Below are 18,200 nucleotides of genomic sequence, written 5' to 3'. Positions count from 1 at the left end.
TCTATAGAGTAGTAGATCTCCACTAAAGGGCAAGATATAGATAATGGAGAATGCTGCGTAGTATGTTTGTGTTAAAGTTTATTTTTTATACTAATCGTTAGCATTGTTGATCCGTTTTCTTCTTTGGTCCATATAGTGATTATAGGTTTACTAATACATGTATTTCTGGTCTCTTTGTAGTGTTCCCCATCTCCTCCCCTTTAACATTTTATGATAGAAAATTTCAAACATGTGCAAGTGGAGAGTATAATGAGCCTGTATCAACCATCACCCAGCTTCAACAATAATCAATAATCAGTCGTCTTGGTAGCCTTTCAACAGAGAATTTTAAGGTTACATGCTCAGGACTTCTCCATTTGTGTCATTTTTCAACATGCTAATATGCAAATGAGCAGTAACTTCACAAATCTTGTCCAATCAAATGTAGTTAATTCTACAGTGTCTAATGATAGTATTTTCTGTCATTTTCTTATTCAAGGAAAAAACCTTATACATTAAGTATTCAGGAAGACAAAAGCATTTTTCTCAATTGTGTTTTCTATGTGTCAACCATTATGTTATGTACTAGGAAAACTAATAAAAATATGATATTTGTTCCTGCCTCTACAAGCCATGTAATCTAGCTGAGGAAATAAAATTGACATAATGAAACAGTTAAAAAGGTAATTGCCGGAATGTGAAATTGGTACCGAAGATCAAGGGGAAAAATCAGGGGATAATATTAGTAAAAATCCATAAAATCAGTAGGATTTTTTGGAAAGGGTGGGAAAAAATGTAAAAAAAGGGTAAAAACATGAGCAAGGTATCGAAAGAGAAATAAATAAACCACATTCTCAAAAATGGGGGTGTCAAAGAGACATTTTAGAGAAAGAAGTGACAGAACGTGATGCTAGATTTGGTATGGGAGCCAAAGGAAAGACACAGCTCAAACTTGCCTCTTAAAGATGCTGGAAGAATGACCGTTTTACTAACAGAAATGGGATTATTAGGGAAGGACGTCAGTTTGTAAAGAAGCTGAATAATTCACTAGAAGGCATTTTTAGTTTGAAATTGTGAAAGGCTATCCAAGTGGAGATGTCACTGCATGTATTGGAAGCTGTGACACTAAAATATAGGGGTCCTGGGCCAGATACACAGAGTATGGGAGTTATCGATAATGAAGTGATAGTGGATGTGGTCACATCGAGAAAAGAGAAAACTAAGGTTGGGGCAACTGAGAAACCATGCACATTTCTGTAAATAAAAGTCAGTACATGCCATTTTCACTCAATATAAAGCTGGTCAGAGAGCTGCAGGGTGATATATAAAATCATGTAGTTACACTGTCATTAAAAAGAAACATTCAAATACCATCCCATTTTATAAATGAGTAAATATTTGTAATTACTAGAGTATCATAAAGCTATATCCTGACTTTTTGAAGATTAATTCATTTATTGCAGAGACATTTATTCTTTCATCCAACATATTTTGAGCCACTACAGTGTGCCAGGCACTGTTCTAGGCCCTGAGATTACAGAGTGAAGCAAGCAGACAAAATCTCTGCTCTTTTGGAGATTACGTTCCGGTTGGGCAAGGAATAGAGACAGTTAGCAAACTTAAAAATATATAAAATGTCATGGGATAAGCAGTATAAAAATAAAGCAGGGAAACCAGGTAAGAGAATAGATGACATGGGGGAAGATGTCCTTTTATATGGGCTGGGAGGTGGTCAGTGAAGTCCACTCTGAAAAGACATTTAAACAGAGACCTGTATGAAGGGAGACAAACCATATGGTTAGGTGGAGGAAGAGCACGTAAATCAGAGAGAACTTTAACTGCAAAGGCCCTGAATATTAGCATTCTTGGATTGTTTAAGGAACAGTGAGGAGGCCACTGTGGCTGGAGTGAGGTCTTTGAAGGGGAAGAGTTGTAGGCAATGGGTTCAGAAAGTTGACAGATCATATGCTGTTTATAGGTCATAGTGATGATGTCTTTATTCATCTTGAAGATGTTGTTCTGCATCTTGGCATTTACATAATTTTGTTGAGGAATGTTGTTTTTTCAGCTACATTGAAAAAATAGAATTTGTTCTATGGAAAACTGTATTTCTGCCTTTGAGTTCTTAATAACTTCCTTCCTCTCCCTTCTTGGGGCAGTATTGGCAATGTTGACAAACTGAAGGGACGTGTGGGTTGGTGATTCTGGAATCTTTATTTCCATATGCTCTTTAATTTCATCATGCTGAAGTTGTCGCAACTCTAACAATAGTGAAAGGATGACTGTTTTTTAAACTTTAGAGGTTGGAGCACTATTACTTAGGAAGGTCACTGGGATGCCCAGGTGGATGTATTCACAAACATGTTGTCGAGATCTGCCAAGGTTCCCTAATGGACTTTTATAAACTTACGCCTTTTATTTATGACCTTCTAGGTCTTTATTAATATCTAGATATCGGATTGATTGACTTATTCAAAGATCCTTAAATATAAGTATATAGTAATTTATTTTAAAAAACCGGGGAGGACTTTAAAGAAATATAGCTTTCTGTAACCTCTTTAAAATTTTAAAATGTTAATAGCTTTTAATTATGAATCTTATTACTATGACAGTTTTGTTTGGTTCTTAAGTTATTTTCAACGTAAGTCAGAAGTAAAGAATAGAATTAATTCAGTCAACAAATAATTCTTGAGGGCCTCTTAACCGCACAATGACATTGCAGAACAACAGAGATGTGTTAAGAAGTGGATGCCTGTCCTCGGGGAATTTAGAGTCCATTTGAAATAGTCACAAGTGGTTTTGTCTAGTGCAGCCCCAGTCTTCAAATGAAGAGTGATCATTAATATGTAATTTTTTGGACCATTTTTATTCTACATCAGTAATCATATTAATTTCCTTAATTGGTTTAGACAAACTTGTGGGTCCTACATAGGAACCATATCTGAAAGCAAAATCAGCAGCCTGTAATCAGCACTAGGTCTAATCTTGGAAAAATTAGAAGGTGTAAAAAAAATTTAGAATGACATTTTTCTGAAAAATAGAAGGTCTGTTATATTAAACATGAAAGTGAATCTGATCTATTCGCTGGAACAGGTCTTTTAAAGGATTAAGTTAAAATGAATATATTCAGATATTTACAATTTACTCCTGAACTGAGCTGATTGAAATATGGTTCTCTGGTATTTCCAGAGATAATGATAATTGAAATTATACTTTTTTTCTGCATTTTTCACTTCCATTTTTACCTCTTGCTTGGGGAAAAAAAGAAAAATAAGCATATGAACATAGTGTGTAGTGTGCTTTTAATTTCCATAGCTTTCAAGTAGAGGTGTTGATTTTTCAAGTCCATTAGAACCTCAGCATGGTGACACCATTCCTTTATAAATAGTTTGCATATTTAGAAGTCTCCCCTGGAGCGAGGGAAGATGGGGAACACAAGGAAAGTTATTTATTTTGCAGTAGGAGATTCAAGGAGCTCTTCTGGCATTCATTTCAGAAAAGCGTTAGTATTAAGAAATGGGCAATAATATGGGATGCATTCTGAGATTATAGAACTGAAAATCTAAGAGTTACTTTAACTGAGCTGTTGGATATCATCATGATGTTAACACTGACTAAAGAATAAAAGGTTTTCAACCTTAAGAGCAAGAATAACAAGTATTATTAAAAAATCGGAATTCTTTTTAAACTAATAACCTGAGTTTTTATTCACCAAATCTTTATATGAGCTTCAGATTTCTGTGAGCTTTGAATTTGTATAAAGATTGATTTACTTTCCTCTTTGTCCAAATGGTTTCCACTTTTTTGATATAGAATCCTAATTCCTAATGAGATGTCTCTTGTCTGATCTTAAATAATCACTAGAAGGAACAAACTAGAAGACGTTAGAGAGAAAGGGATAAACACATGTAAAATGCAAAAGCAGTTAAGAAGATCTTTTTCAGTCTGCAGCGAAGGAAAGTCTGACCTTTAGAATTACTGGCATGTGAGGTAATGTCAGAATAATGGAATGATGGTTGTTAAAAGACGGCGGTTACCCAAGTACCCCAGCTCCTTTCACTCTTCTTCATGACCCTGTTTTCAAACCTTTCACTATCTGCATACTTGATCTTTCTTTATTTCTCTACACCTGTCGTTAAAGTGGGGCCTGCAGTTGGGCCTGCCTTACGTGGTAAAGGCTTGACTCCCACTGGGTTTGGAGGCATTTTGGTTGGGAGAGGGTAAAAACTGACGGATTTTTAAATACCATTTTCGTACCTTGTATATTAAAATTGTATTCAAATAGACTGTGCATCTGCTTCCCTTTGATCACTGTTTACTTCTCATCTGCTGTCAGTCCTCTGGTCTGGAACTGATTATTTAGGGAAGATTGGTGGGGCCATCTGGAGACATGAGCAGCTTGAGTTTCTGTCTGATTTCTAATGCATGTTTTGATTGATGCTAATTATATAGTTTATTTCATTATTTTCTGTTTCTGTTTATTGTTAGAAAAGAAAATCCTAATCTAAAATGAATTGTTTTTCAAAGGCTTTGGATTTGGCTGCCCTTTCCACAGAGCATTCTCAGTACAAGGACTGGTGGTGGAAAGTGCAGATTGGAAAATGTTACTACAGGTAAAATTTTGATTATTTGGAAAAGGCTTAGAAGCAGCAACATATTTTAGAGTCTCAAATCTGGTAACCTTTTCTGGGGGATAGATTTCCTCACGAAGAAAGGAGAACTGTGTCTTTGGCTTACGTGAGGAAGCATTTACTTAGCAATCACATGATGGCGCCAAGAACTGACACCTTTAGAATAGTAAAATTTTAGAGCTGGGAAGGGGAAACTTTGAGACCATCACATCCAACACTCCTTTTCAGACGAGGAAGCTGAGGCCAGAGAGAGGTTGTGATTTGCATCAGGAACTAGTCAGTAACAGACCTAGGACTAGAATCAAGTCTGTTCGTTCTCACTCCACTCCTCTTGGCTCTCAAGTCTTTCCTCCCTCCCTCCCTCCCTCCTTCCTTCCTTCTTAATTTTTATTGGAGTATAGTTGATTTACAATGTCGTGTTAGTTTCAAGTGTGCAGCAAAGTGAATCAGTTATGCATACACATATATCCACTTGTTTTTTTTTTTTAGATTCTTTCCCCATCAAGTTTTTATTTCTACTGATGCCTCACGTCTGTAAACTGCTTTATAGTTGAGATAGCTTGTCCACACATTACATTATCTCACTTAAATCTTATGGCACTTTGGATATAGTTGCTATTATTAGCCCTTTGTCCAGATGTGAGAAACTGAGCCTCAGAAAGATAAAGTGACTTTCCCAAATTCATGTAGCTAGTATGTGACAGAACAAGAATTTGAGCTCAGCTTTCTGATGCCAGTTCTTTTACTATTTGCACAATCCCATGGTGTTTCTCTAGGATCTAAATAGTCTTACACTAACTTACTTAATGTTTAAACACATTTTTAAGCAAATTAATTGAGAGATAAAAAAAGTTGTAATAATTTATGCATATTATATAGCAACTGGTAAATAGGATCTGAAATGATTGCTTGATATTGAAATGCACTAGGAGCATTTGAAAAATAGTGACAAATGAAAAATTATATTTTATAAAGATAAATATGTCTTTTATTATTCAAAAACAAGGTAGACTAGGTACTGTGAGTATCCTTCGATGGTTATTAACTTTAGTTATTAGTTAAACACTGTGAGGAAAAGGAAATATATAAATAGAATAAAAAGGATGCTTATTCTTCTACTATTGAAATTAAGACTATTTTCCATTTAGATATTTCACATAGAACTCTGAAGTATTTTTTCCTACTGTTAGATTGAGGAAGTATTTTCTGCTAAAAGGTAATTTTGGACAATTATAACATTAAACTCTTATGAATATAATTTCTGAAGACACGCTTGAAATCTTGAGCTTCTAAGCAAAACTCTCAGAAATCTATAATAATGAGAGAAAAGCACAACTTGGATTCCTTCTGCCATCCATATAAGATGGCATTTAAATGAGTATATTTTGTCATATTAATTATTGTTCTCCTCTGTTCCTTAATAGCTTCTTGTCTTATTATGTATTCAGCATTCATTCATTTATTCATTTGCTCAAATGGCTTACATTTGAATGGAGGAGAGAGAACAGGAAACAATTATAAATGTGGTTCCCATTATGATAGAAGCAAGTGCAGGGTGCAGTGGGAGCCCAGAGAAAGATGGCAAGGATGGATTGCCAGAGGATGTAGCCCCATATTGACTTCTGTCTCTTTGCTCCTGATCATTAAGTTCTACTGGTTCTTCCTCTGCAGTATCTCTTACAGTTGCTCCACTGCTACCCATTCCCACTCCAGTGCTTTAATCCTGGCTTTTAGTGTGATTTGTTTGAATTGCTACATTAGGTACTTATCTGGGTTTTCTGCCTCCATTTTCGTGTCCCATCAATCCTTCCTGTATACCCCACTGTCAGAGTAACTGTTGCAAAAAAAACCAGCTCTTGTTGGATTCTTTGGTTAATCCCCATTATCTCTGAAATGAAGTCTGGATTTTAAGTGTGGCACCCATGACTTTGTCCCAGTCTACAGCTTTTCACTTTTCTGTTACTTCTCTCATTCCTTGTTGTGTTTTCCTTTTCAATTAAACCCAACAACTCAGCACTCCCCTGACATGCTGTGTACTTTCCTGCTTGTGTGCTTATGCTGATAGTTTGCTTCCATCAGAGATATTCCCTCACCCCCACCCCATCCTATCTAGCTGTCAAAATCTTGCCTGTTACTTCCCCGCTGAAACTTAGTTTGCTCCTCCGCTGTGCTCTCAAAACACTTTTTTTCTCATTGGCCATAATGCAATTAAATTTATTTTAAAATATGTTTTGTTTCAATCTTTACTGGTGCCTTCAGAACATGGTTGTTATCTTCATTTTTGCAACTCCTTACCATCATTAAATGTGCATGCAGTTGATCCTTGACAATGTTTATTGAATTAAATTGGAGAGAAAAAGTTGGCAGTTGGTGGAGATCATCTCTGGACTCTGATTCTTTGATATTGTCCTGTGTTTGTGAACTTGACTGATGTTTTCATTATTCCTAGACAAGGGTACAGTAATAAAACACGTATGACTCATTCTTCTTTCCTTTCTTTGGTTTCCAGGTGATTCAATAGCTCTGATTGCTTGTTTGCTTTTTAATTTGTTTATTCTCCATTTTTTTTTATAAATCTATTTCTGTTTTCATATTCTTATTTTACATGTATCTTGTTATTGTAATCCCTTTTAAATCATTTTTCGAAAGAGACAACTTAGTTACAAATATAGACTCTCATGGATAATTAGGTGTTCATGGAATTCAGTGACTGAACTTCAGCCACGTGTTTAAGACTTGAATGTTCAGTTGAAGCTTTGTATATAAATATAAAGCCGTTCTTCAGAACTTCAGAGTTCTCTGATAACATTTTATGAATACTCCTTGTAAAAGTTGTGGGACCTTTGAAGCGGTAGGGGCTTCTACTACATCACACATCCTCTAACTTTAGGCCAGATTTTGGGGTCACTTTTAACCTCATTGTCCCACATTGTCCATTGTCCCACATTGTCCATTGTCCCAAATAGCTGGGTATAGCCATGCCAGTACTTGAGGCTTAGGTTAGGAAAAAAGAACAAAGCTATTCTTTCAAGAATGAAAGTAACATAATGGACCATATTGTATGTTGTTTTGACTTTATTTTACAAAATAAAAGCATTGTCATAAAGTGCTAAGTAGCTCTTAGATGTCTGGGGATGAGTAGTTATGAGAAAGCCCAACAGATCTATTAAAGACAGGCTGAAGTGCGCTTTAATGATTGATTTCATTTCCCTGGGCAGAAGAAGTGCGTGTTGACATCAGAGCAGTTATATTTAGGCAAGGAACAAGTCTGAAGTTCATAGACTAGATACAAAAAAAGGAAAAGAAAATGTTTGTAGAATAATAAAATGGTACAGCTGTTTTACTCGAGTGGCAATTACTATTTACCTCAAAATTGTTTAAAGTTTAAAAATGGGTTTATGCAAAGTCAAAAAATACCTTGAAATAAGTGAAAATGGAAATACAACAAACCAAAACTTATGGGATGCAGCAAAAGCGGTCCTAAGAGGGAAGTTCCTAGCAATAAATGCCTACTCAAGAAACAAGAAAATTCTCAGATAAACAACCTAACTTCACTCCTCAAGGAACTAGAAAAAGAAGGATAAATGAAACCCAGAGTTAGTAGAAAGAAGGAAATAACAAAGATCAGAGCAGAAATAAATGAAATAGAGATTAAAAAGACAGTAGAAAAGATCGATGAAACCAAGAACTAGTTCTTTGAAAAGATAAACAAAATTAACAGAACTTTAGCTAGACTCACCAAGAAAATAGAGTACTCAAATAAATACAATCAGAAATGAAAGAGGAGATGTTACCACTGATACCACAGAAATACAGAGGATCATAAGAGACTACTATGAACAATTATAGGCCACCAAATTGGACAGCCTAGAAGAAATGGATGCATTACTAGAAACATAAAATCTTCCAGGACTTTGTCATAGAAATAGAAAATCTGAACAGACCAAGTACTAGTAAGGAGATTGAATCAGTAATATAAAAACTCCCTACAAACAAAAATTCAGGACAAGAGAGCTTCACAGGTAAATTCTGCCATTCAAAGAAGAATTAATACCAATCTTTCTCAAACTGTTTCACAAAATAGAAGAGGAGGGAACACTTTTGAACTTATTTTATGGGGCCAGCATTACCCTGATAATGGTAATGTCCTAAACCAAATAAGGACACCGCAAGAAAAGAAAATTACAGGCCAATATCACTGATGAACATAGATGCAAAAATCCTCAACAAAATATTAGCACATCAAATTCAACATTACACTAAAAGGATCATAATAATGATTAAGTGGGATTTATTTCAGGGATGCAGGGATGGTTCAATATATGCAAATCAACCAATGTGATACACCACATTAACAAAATGAAGGATAAAAATCACATGATCATCTCAGTAGATGCAGAAAAAGAATTTGACAAAATTCAACATCCAGTTATGATAAAAATTCCTAACAAAGCAGGTGTAGAGCAAATGTACCTCAATACAGTAAAGGCCATACATGACAAGCCTGCAGCTAAAGTCATACTCATTGGTGGAAATCTGAAAGATTTTGCTCTAAGATGAGGAATAAGATAAGGATGCCCACTCTCACCATTTTTATTCAACATAGTATTAGAAGTCCTATCCAGAGAAGTTTAGGCAAGAAAAAGAAATAAAAGGCATCCAAATCAGAAAGGAAGAAGTAAAACTGTCTGTTTACAGATGACATGATACTATATATAGAATATCCTAAAGACTCCACCAAAAAACTATTGGAACTAATAAGTGAATTCAGTAAATTTGTAGGATACAAAATGAATATACAGAAATTTGTTGCTTTCTGTACACTAATAACAAACTATCAGAGAAATTAAGAAAACAGTCCCAATTACAATAGCATCAAAAAATAAAATAACTTGGAATAAATTTAGCCAAGGAGTTGAGACACCTGTACACCAAAAACTATAAGATATTGATAAAAAAAATTGATGAAGGCATAAGTAAATTGAAAGATATTTCACATTCATGGATTAGAAGAATTATTATTGTTGAAATGTCCATACTACCTGAAGCAATCTACAGATTCAGTGCAATCCCTATCAAAATTACAATGGCATTTTTGAAAGAAATAGAACAAACAATCCTAAAATTTGTATGGAACCACAACAGACCCTGAAGAACTAAAACAACCTTGAGAAAGAAAAACAAAGCTGGAGGCATCACATTCCCTGACTTCAAACCAAATTACAAAGCTATAGGGATTGTATAAAGTAGATAACTAATAAGAACCTGCTGCATAAAAAATAAATTAAATTAAATTAAATTAAAAAGTTATAGGGATCAAAACAGTATGCTGTTGGCATAAAAACAGACACATAGATCAATGGAACAGAATACAGGGCCCAGAAATAAACCCATGCACATGTGGTCAATAAATTTACAAAAGAGGGACTTCCCTGATGGCACAGTGGTTAAGAATCCACCTTCCAATGCAGGGGACATGGGTTCGAGCTCTGGCCTGGGAAGATCCCACATGCCGAAGAGCAACAGTCCTTGCACCACGACGACTGAGACTGCACTCTAGAGCCCATGAGCCTCAACTACTGAGCCTGAGTGCCACAACTACTGAAGCCCGCATGCCTAGAGCCTGTGCTCTGCAACAAGAGAAGCCACTGCAATGAGAAGCCCAGGCACCACAACGAAGAGTAGCCCCCTTCACTGCAACTAGAGAAAGCCCGCACGCAGCAACGAAGACCCAATGCAGCCAAAAACAAATTAATTAATTAATTAATTTAAAAAATTTATAAAAAGTCAAGAATGTACAATGGGGAAAGGACAGTCTCTTCAATAAATTGTGTTGGGAAATAGGCCAGCCACATGCAAAAGAATGATGGATCACCATCTTACACCATATACAAAACTAACTCAAAATGGATTAAAGATTGAATATAAGACCTGAAATCATAAAACTCCTAGAAGAAAACATATGCAGTAAGCTCCTTAACAGTGGTCTTGGTGATGAGTTTTTGGATTTGACACCAAAAGCAAAGGCAACAAAAGCAAAAATAAATAAGTGAGACTTTTTCAAACTAAAAAGCTACTGCACAGCAAAGGAAACCATGAACAAAATGAAAAGGCAACCTACCAAATGGGAAAAAATATTTGCAAATCATATATCCAAAAGGGGTTAACATCTAACATATATAAAAAAACTCATGAAAGTCAATAGTAAAAAAAAAAAAAATCCGATTAAAAAATGGGCAGAGGCTCTGTATAGATATTTTTCTGAAGAAGACATTACAGATGGCCAACAGGTATACGAAAGGGCGCTCAGCGTCACTAATCATCAGGGAAACTCAAACCAAAACCGCAGTGAGATATCACCTTACATTTGTTAGAATGGCTATTATTGAAAAGATGAGAAATAGCAAGTGTTGGTAGTATGTGAAGAAAAGGGAACCCTCATGCACTGTTGGTGGGAATGTAAGTTGGTGCAGCCATATGGGAAACAGTATGGAGCTTCCTCAAAAAATTAAAAATGGAACTACCATATGCTTCAGCAATTCTAGTTGTGGGTATTTATCTGAAGAAAGTGAAAACACTGACTCAGAGAAAAGATATCTACATCACCATGTTCATTGCAGCATTATTTACAATAACCAAGATATGGAAACAATCTAAGTGTCCATCAACAGATGAATGGATAAAGAAATATATATATATATGTATGTGTGTATATATATGTATATATGCAATGGAATATTATTCAGCCATGAAAAAGAATGAAATCTTGCCATTTGCGATGGTATGGATGGACCTTTAGGGCATTATGCTAAGTGAAATAAGTCTCATAGAGAAAGACAAATACTGTATGATCTCACTTATGTGAGGAATCTAAAAAAATAAAATAAAGAACAAAGCTCATAGATACAGAGAACAGATTGGTGGTTGACAGAGCTGGAGGGTAGGGGGTGGGCAAGTGGGTGTAGGGAGTCAAAAGGTACAAACATGCTGTTACAAAATAAACAAGTCATGGGAATATCACATACAGCATTGCAGCAGTAGTTAATCCTGTATTGCATGTTTGAAAGTTGCTAAGAAAGTAAACCTTAAAAGTTCCCATCACAAGAAAAAATTCTGTAACTATATCTATATTCTGTAACTATATTAACAAAATGAAGTATATATTCTGTAACTATATTAACATATGTATGGTGACGGATGTTAATTAGACTTACTGTGATGATCATTTTGCAATATATGCAAATATCAAATTATTACGTTGTACACCTGAAATTAATATAATGTTGTATGTCATTATACCTCACTTTAAAAAAATGGGCTTTTATCTCAAAGCAGATGTTTTCAAAGAAATGTCATCTTCAGTTCTTCCAATAAAATGGAGGCTCCAAGCATTTATTGAGGTCATGTGACATATGTCAGCTGATCATAAGCTCTTTGGGTGGTGAACTGGTGTGACCTTGCTCCCTGGCGGCTATTAGTCCTGCTGTGACTAGGCTTCAGACAGACGCTTTACATACCATTTAAGCATTAGGCAGTGAATATGGGAAAACAGGAATCTTTTTCCTAAACTATATAAACATACATGTTAATATGTATGTGTGTATAACATCACCTTCTTTGCTACATGCTTGCTCTTACAGATGTAATTTGTCTCTAATTCATATCCTCAAGGTATGAATAAATGCTGTAGTATTTATTTTAAATTGAATGTCTAATTTTTTAAATGGCTGTTCTTAGGTTAGGAATGTATCGTGAAGCAGAAAAACAATTTAAATCAGCCCTGAAGCAGCAGGAAATGGTAGATACATTTCTCTACTTGGCAAAAGTAAGTATTCTTAATTTGAGTAGAATTTGTCTTCTCAGGGTAAATGTTTAAATTCTGACAAGTGCATGGGGAGAGTTACCAGTTTCTTTAGGAATATTTGACAAGTTAATGTGTTCAGACTTAAGTTTGTTGTTGTTGTTTTTCTTTTTTAATAATAAGGGAAAAGGTGAGAACATATGGAGAATACCCATCTCAGGAAAAATTGATTGCCGTGAAAAATAAGACAACACCTTTGAAATATTGCCCATTAGAACAGAAGAAAATGCCCCAGGCTTACTACCCCCATGGGTAACAAGCCCCAGAGAGGCACTTTTCTGCAGCACACTTGTCTCCCACCTAAGCAGACTATAGAGAGCAGGGATTGTTTTTATATAGGTCCTTCACTTTTTGGCTCTGCCATTATTACAAAAACAATATTTCCCATTTACTGAGCACCTACTCAGTGGTAAGGTATCCTATCGGGTCTGTTCCATATGCGATTTAACCCTCATAGCAACACCACGAGGCAGATTTTAACATTTCCTTTGTATTCTTAAGGAAAGGGAGACCTAAAGAGGGTAACTAAGATTTTCAAGCTCACTTGGCTATTTGCCAGCATTCAAACTCAGGAATTTCTGATTCCAGAACTGACTCACTGCCCTGTAGTACCATCCACAAACCACAACAGAAGTGAAGGGCCACCTAGAATTTTCAGTATTGGAATAAAGTTACTTCTTTACCCTCACCGGGGCTACTTTAAAGGAACATTTGTTGAAGTGGTGCTTAGGATATCATCTTGCTATATCTTTAAGAATTTTTTAAATTTAAGAAGTGTGGTAAAAAAAAAAGTGTGGTAAAGGAGGTTGAAAAGAAGATGAGATGTAAAAGGAAGTGCTACTACTTTCTAAATATGGTATTGCACTAATACGTATAAAATGGATAGCTAATAAGAACCTGCTGTATAAAAAAATAAATAAAAGAAAATTCAAAAAATATGGTATTAACGTTTGCATACTAAAAAGAAACAAAATGGAAGTTCTGCCGTATAAACTTACTGTGATAATCTTAGTATGTTTATAGTGGTTTTTCAGAAATATTTGAAGCTATCTGGTTCTAAGTATCTTCTATACATTATATGTTAAAATTCTTAAAGAGTTTTCTAAACATCATAGTAAAATTTTCTGACAGCTTGAAATTATAACTCAGGTCACAGTATTTGACTATTATCTTAATTGATAATCACTTGCCACATGGTTAAAAAATGTACTTTTTAACTATTGTTAAATATGACTAGAGTCATATTTAATAATTCTAATTTGACTATTTTTTCATAAATTTATTTGTTTAAATCCACTGTTGCCTACATGACTATATAGAGGTACAATTTACTTATTTTCTTTAATATGTGAAGGAATTATTGCTCAGTAATAGAGACCAAGCAGATTTTAGGAACCACATTATTTCTTAAAATTTTAGATTGTTAATTTAAAAATTATTAAATATTTTATATTACATAGTATATGGAATTATATACTTACTATATTTTAAAAAGCAGTTCAGAAGCATGTAAGGTAATAATTGAAACGTTTTCATCCATACCCTTCCCTCTAATCTCATACTTTAGCAGTAAACACTGCAAGCAGTTTTTTGTGTATCCATTTGGGCCTCTTCAAAGCACAATCTGAATGTTTAGGAAGAAACAGAGGATCCAAGGTCATGAAGAAAAAAAAGTCATAATCTTATGTTTCTATACATAAAACTATAATTCTCTTATTTTAGAAATTCCTAATAAGTATATGGTTTATCCACGCTAATGTTCCAGTTGCTAATTAAGCAGAAACTATCAAGTGCCAACCCTCTCAACTCCCTGACCCTGTACCCTACAAATCTGTTTCTCCTCTATTTCCGAGGGTCCTTCTCCCAAACCACCATCTCCAGAGGCTCTCCCCGGCTGCTCCTTCTCAGACCTTCTTCCATGGGTCGTCCCTCTTTCTCCAGCATCTTCAAAATCAGCCTCATAATTGGTCTTTATAGTGCCAGCCTATAGATATACTTATGTCTGTTCCATCCTAGAAAGATTTTCCCTTGATCCTTTCTTTTCTAGTCCTGGCCAGTCTCTGTGACAATAGTAAGTCCACAGTAAGTGTTTGCTGAATGAATAAATGAATGAATGCTTCATATACAACATGTGGATATAAAAGTATAGTATCATTATTGGAAATTAATCCAACAGATTTCTGAAATTTTTATACTGTAATATCTAGGAGATAATTTGTTACTAAGCAATAATTATAAACTTGTCATAACAAATGCTATTATTTTAAGAACCAGTACTTTTATCGAAATGTATCTTGGTTTTAGGTTTACATCTCATTGGATCAACCTGTGACTGCTTTAAATCTTTTCAAACAAGGCTTAGATAAGTTTCCAGGAGAAGTAGCCCTACTTTGTGGAATTGCCAGGATCTATGAGGTAAGGTTCATATCATTCAAAAAGTTATTGTAAAATTGAGGTTGTATGCTACTTAAGTAAGGTCATAGTCCCTTGGGGTCTTATAAAGGATAACAGTTTATAAAATTATGATTGTTGGCCTGTGATTTACCAACAGAATAAGAGATTTTAGTGTATGCATTAGTCAAACTAAGTTTTTATTATGAAGTATTTCAAACATATAGAAGGGTATAGAGAATGGTATGAGATAGGGATTTAAATGTTTCTAATTTCAAATATCTTTTAACATAGAACAGTTCAAATAAAGGTCTTCCTTTCAAATGAATAAACAAAAGGCCCCAAGAAAAATTAAAACCACAACCAAATAAAATTAGCAAGGATAAATCATTTTAAACAAGTTTCTGTACAGAACAAGCAATGAACAATAGGCAGCACAACATGTTCATTTAGAAGAAACAAGACCAAAATGAAAGTGATAAATTTAAAAAAGAGAACATAAAGGGAAAGAATCCCTCCAGAGAAAAGTATGATAGACATGCAGAAATCCCTTAAGGCATATGTTGTGTAGGCTGCAACGCTAAGGAACAAACTTTAGTAATTAACCCTCAATCCATTGTCACATAAGGAGAAAAGGAATACACTGGAAATCTTTGTATGGTAAACTTTATTTGAATTGTTCTATGTTAAAAGGTATTTGGAATGAGAAACATTACCCTAGGAAATATTATTCTTGTGGTCCTTGAACTTTACTGTGAATAGAAGTGACTTTGGGAGTGTTTTGAGAGTGAGGCCCATTTTCTGCCTTCTGAATCAGCTGTCCTGGAAGGTGGGATGTAGATTTTTGTCTGCTTAGCAAGCTCACTAGGTGATTCTGAAGTATAACAGAGTTTGAGGATCATTGCAAAATTCACTTTCTTATTTGCAGTTTTGTTTTAAATAACTAAAAATCTAATTAGAGTTAATATTCTGTGAATTGGTTCAAAAATAACCACTGATAGCTACTATAAAATCACTTAAATGATACCACGGTTGTTTATACACTTGAAGTGACATTTATATGCTTGAAGATATTATTTAAAGGACAAAAATAGAAACTGTGTTTATTCATACATATGAAAATTTATGTGCTAAAGATTGTCTATTAAACCAATTGGATTATTGGATTATTGAATAGTTTAGAAATAGAGCTGGATGAGTAATGATTTCTTATACTAAAAGAACCCATTGCTACCAGGTGCCTCAAAGATTTAAAACCATGAATGTTCCAGAAGAAAATGCAGATGAATTATCTGTATAAACTTGGAATGGGGAAGACCCTCCTGAACATGATGCTAAGTCAGAAAGCCATAACAGAAAAAAATTGATAAATTTGAGAACGTAAAAGTTAACTTTTCTATATTGTAAAAACAAAAATACCAATAAAAGCAAACTCAAACAAAAAAAGGTAAAAATATCAAACAGGGCACATACTTGCCATACCTGGGACAGAAAAAAGGGCTTCTTTTCATTTCCTCAGTTTATACATTGCTTAACAATTGCTGGGTTTCAGGTGGTTTCCAATTGATGGAGAATTACACATAGACACATACCTGTGCATACACAAACTTATAAATTCTCATTTTGGTCAAGCATGTAAACACGGAAACTCGGTATTTCCTCAGAGCAGTTGTGGAGGTGAGATCACAGTGTGACCGTTGTTGTCCTTCCAGCCCACACAGTGGCTGCTGACCGTCTCCACGCCAGTAAAGTCCCCCCAGAGATGAGACAACTGCCAAACCCCAGCTGCATTTCAGCTACCCCGCTGCCCTTTCATACCGGCGCCGGTTAACACACATCTGGAACAACTCAACCAAACCATCTGTGCTTCTCCTCTGAAGGGAATGTTTATAAACACAGGGCCTCGCTGGGTTTTGAACTGAATTCAGCATCAGCACAGGCTCATTGCATCCGGAAGGAGAAAACAGTCGGTGTCCAGGGATCCCCGAGCTACAGCTGTGTCTCCAGCTCTCCTGAGCCCAGGAGGGTGGTTTCCCACCCAAGCCCCTCATACACATAAACAAATAATAAAAGGACAAGAGGCAGGATAAGAAAACTGGCAAAAAACACGAATCCACAATTCACAGAAAAAGAAATGTAAATACCTGGTGTGTTGAATGTCTAACCTCAGTAATGATTAAAGAAATAAAAATTCAAACAATAGTGTCAGTTTTTACTTAATCAGTTAACAAAGATGAATAAGTTCCGTGGCATTTAAGGTTGTCAAGGGTGTGGAGGAACAGAGGTCACGTATTAACATTGTTGCTGGGAGTGTACATTGGTACAAGCCATTTGGAGGCTATTTGTAATTATGAGATTTTTAAACATGCATTTAAATTTATTTAACATCAGCACGTATTTTATAATAACAAATTTGAAAAACTGCATGTAAGGTTGTCAAAAACATGTTAGTTTCAGTCTAAAATTCCTAGAGATTACATAAATTAAGTCCATACCCATCAATCAAGTATACAAACATTCTAAGATGTTCTTTTTTTTTCTTTTTTATTGAAGTATAGTTGATTTACAATATTGTCTTACAGGACAATATTGTCTGCTCTGAGGAGCAGACTCACAGACATAGAAGACAGACTTAGGGTTACCAAAGGGGAGAGGGAGTTGGGAAGGGACAAATTAGGAGTATGGGATTAACAGATACAGACTACTAAAGTAATTTTATAGAACTGAAAGCCTTGAAACAATTGACCATTGAGGCTGGAGTCTTCTTTGAATTGGACATTACCACCTGTTTCAGACTGAGTTATGTCCCCTCCCCCCACCTCCCAATTCATATGTTGAAGCCCTAACCCCCAATGTGAGGGTATTTAGAGATAGGGCCTTTGGGAGATAATTAGGATTAGATGAGCTCACGAGGATAGGGCCCTTGTGATGGGATTAGTGCCCTTATAAGATGAGACAACAGAAAGTACTTGAGCCCTCTCTCTCTGTCTCTGTTTCTCTCTCTCTCATGAGAGGACACCGTGAGAAGGTGCAAGCCAGGAAGAGAGTCCTCACTAGAACTCGACCATGCTGACACCATGATCTTGGACTTCTACCCTCTAGAACTGTGAGAAAATAAACTTCTATTGTTTAAGCTGCTCAGTCTATGGTATTTTGTTATGGCAGCCCAAGCAGACTAATACACCAAGTTTGGCAGCTGTAACGCTGAATGAAGCCTTGTACTGTGGGGCGCTGTTGCCCTGGAAACCAGATAAGTCATGTTCAGGGGGCCCCATGGTTCATGGGGCCATTAAGGCTCACTGGTCAGGTCACATCCTGAGTGTGAAGATTATTCTTTG

General features: G+C 35.4%; 1 protein-coding gene across 1 annotated transcript in view; it reads left to right on the top strand.

The window, feature by feature from the left end:
• Nucleotides 1–18,200, top strand: part of TTC8 (tetratricopeptide repeat domain 8) — a 50,878-nt gene that overhangs the window by 19,974 nt on the left and 12,704 nt on the right. The window contains exons 7-9 of the mRNA XM_079912800.1: nucleotides 4,507–4,592; nucleotides 12,348–12,435; nucleotides 14,776–14,886. Coding sequence (XP_079768926.1) covers nucleotides 4,507–4,592; nucleotides 12,348–12,435; nucleotides 14,776–14,886 — 285 coding nt within the window. The remainder of the gene's footprint in view (nucleotides 1–4,506; nucleotides 4,593–12,347; nucleotides 12,436–14,775; nucleotides 14,887–18,200) is intronic.

This window comes from Stenella coeruleoalba (genome assembly GCF_951394435.1).
Source record: "Stenella coeruleoalba genome assembly, chromosome: 2".
Taxonomy (NCBI): Eukaryota; Metazoa; Chordata; class Mammalia; order Artiodactyla; family Delphinidae; genus Stenella; species Stenella coeruleoalba.
Note: the sequence above shows the minus strand (reverse complement) of the source record. Positions and strands in the feature narration are given on the sequence as shown.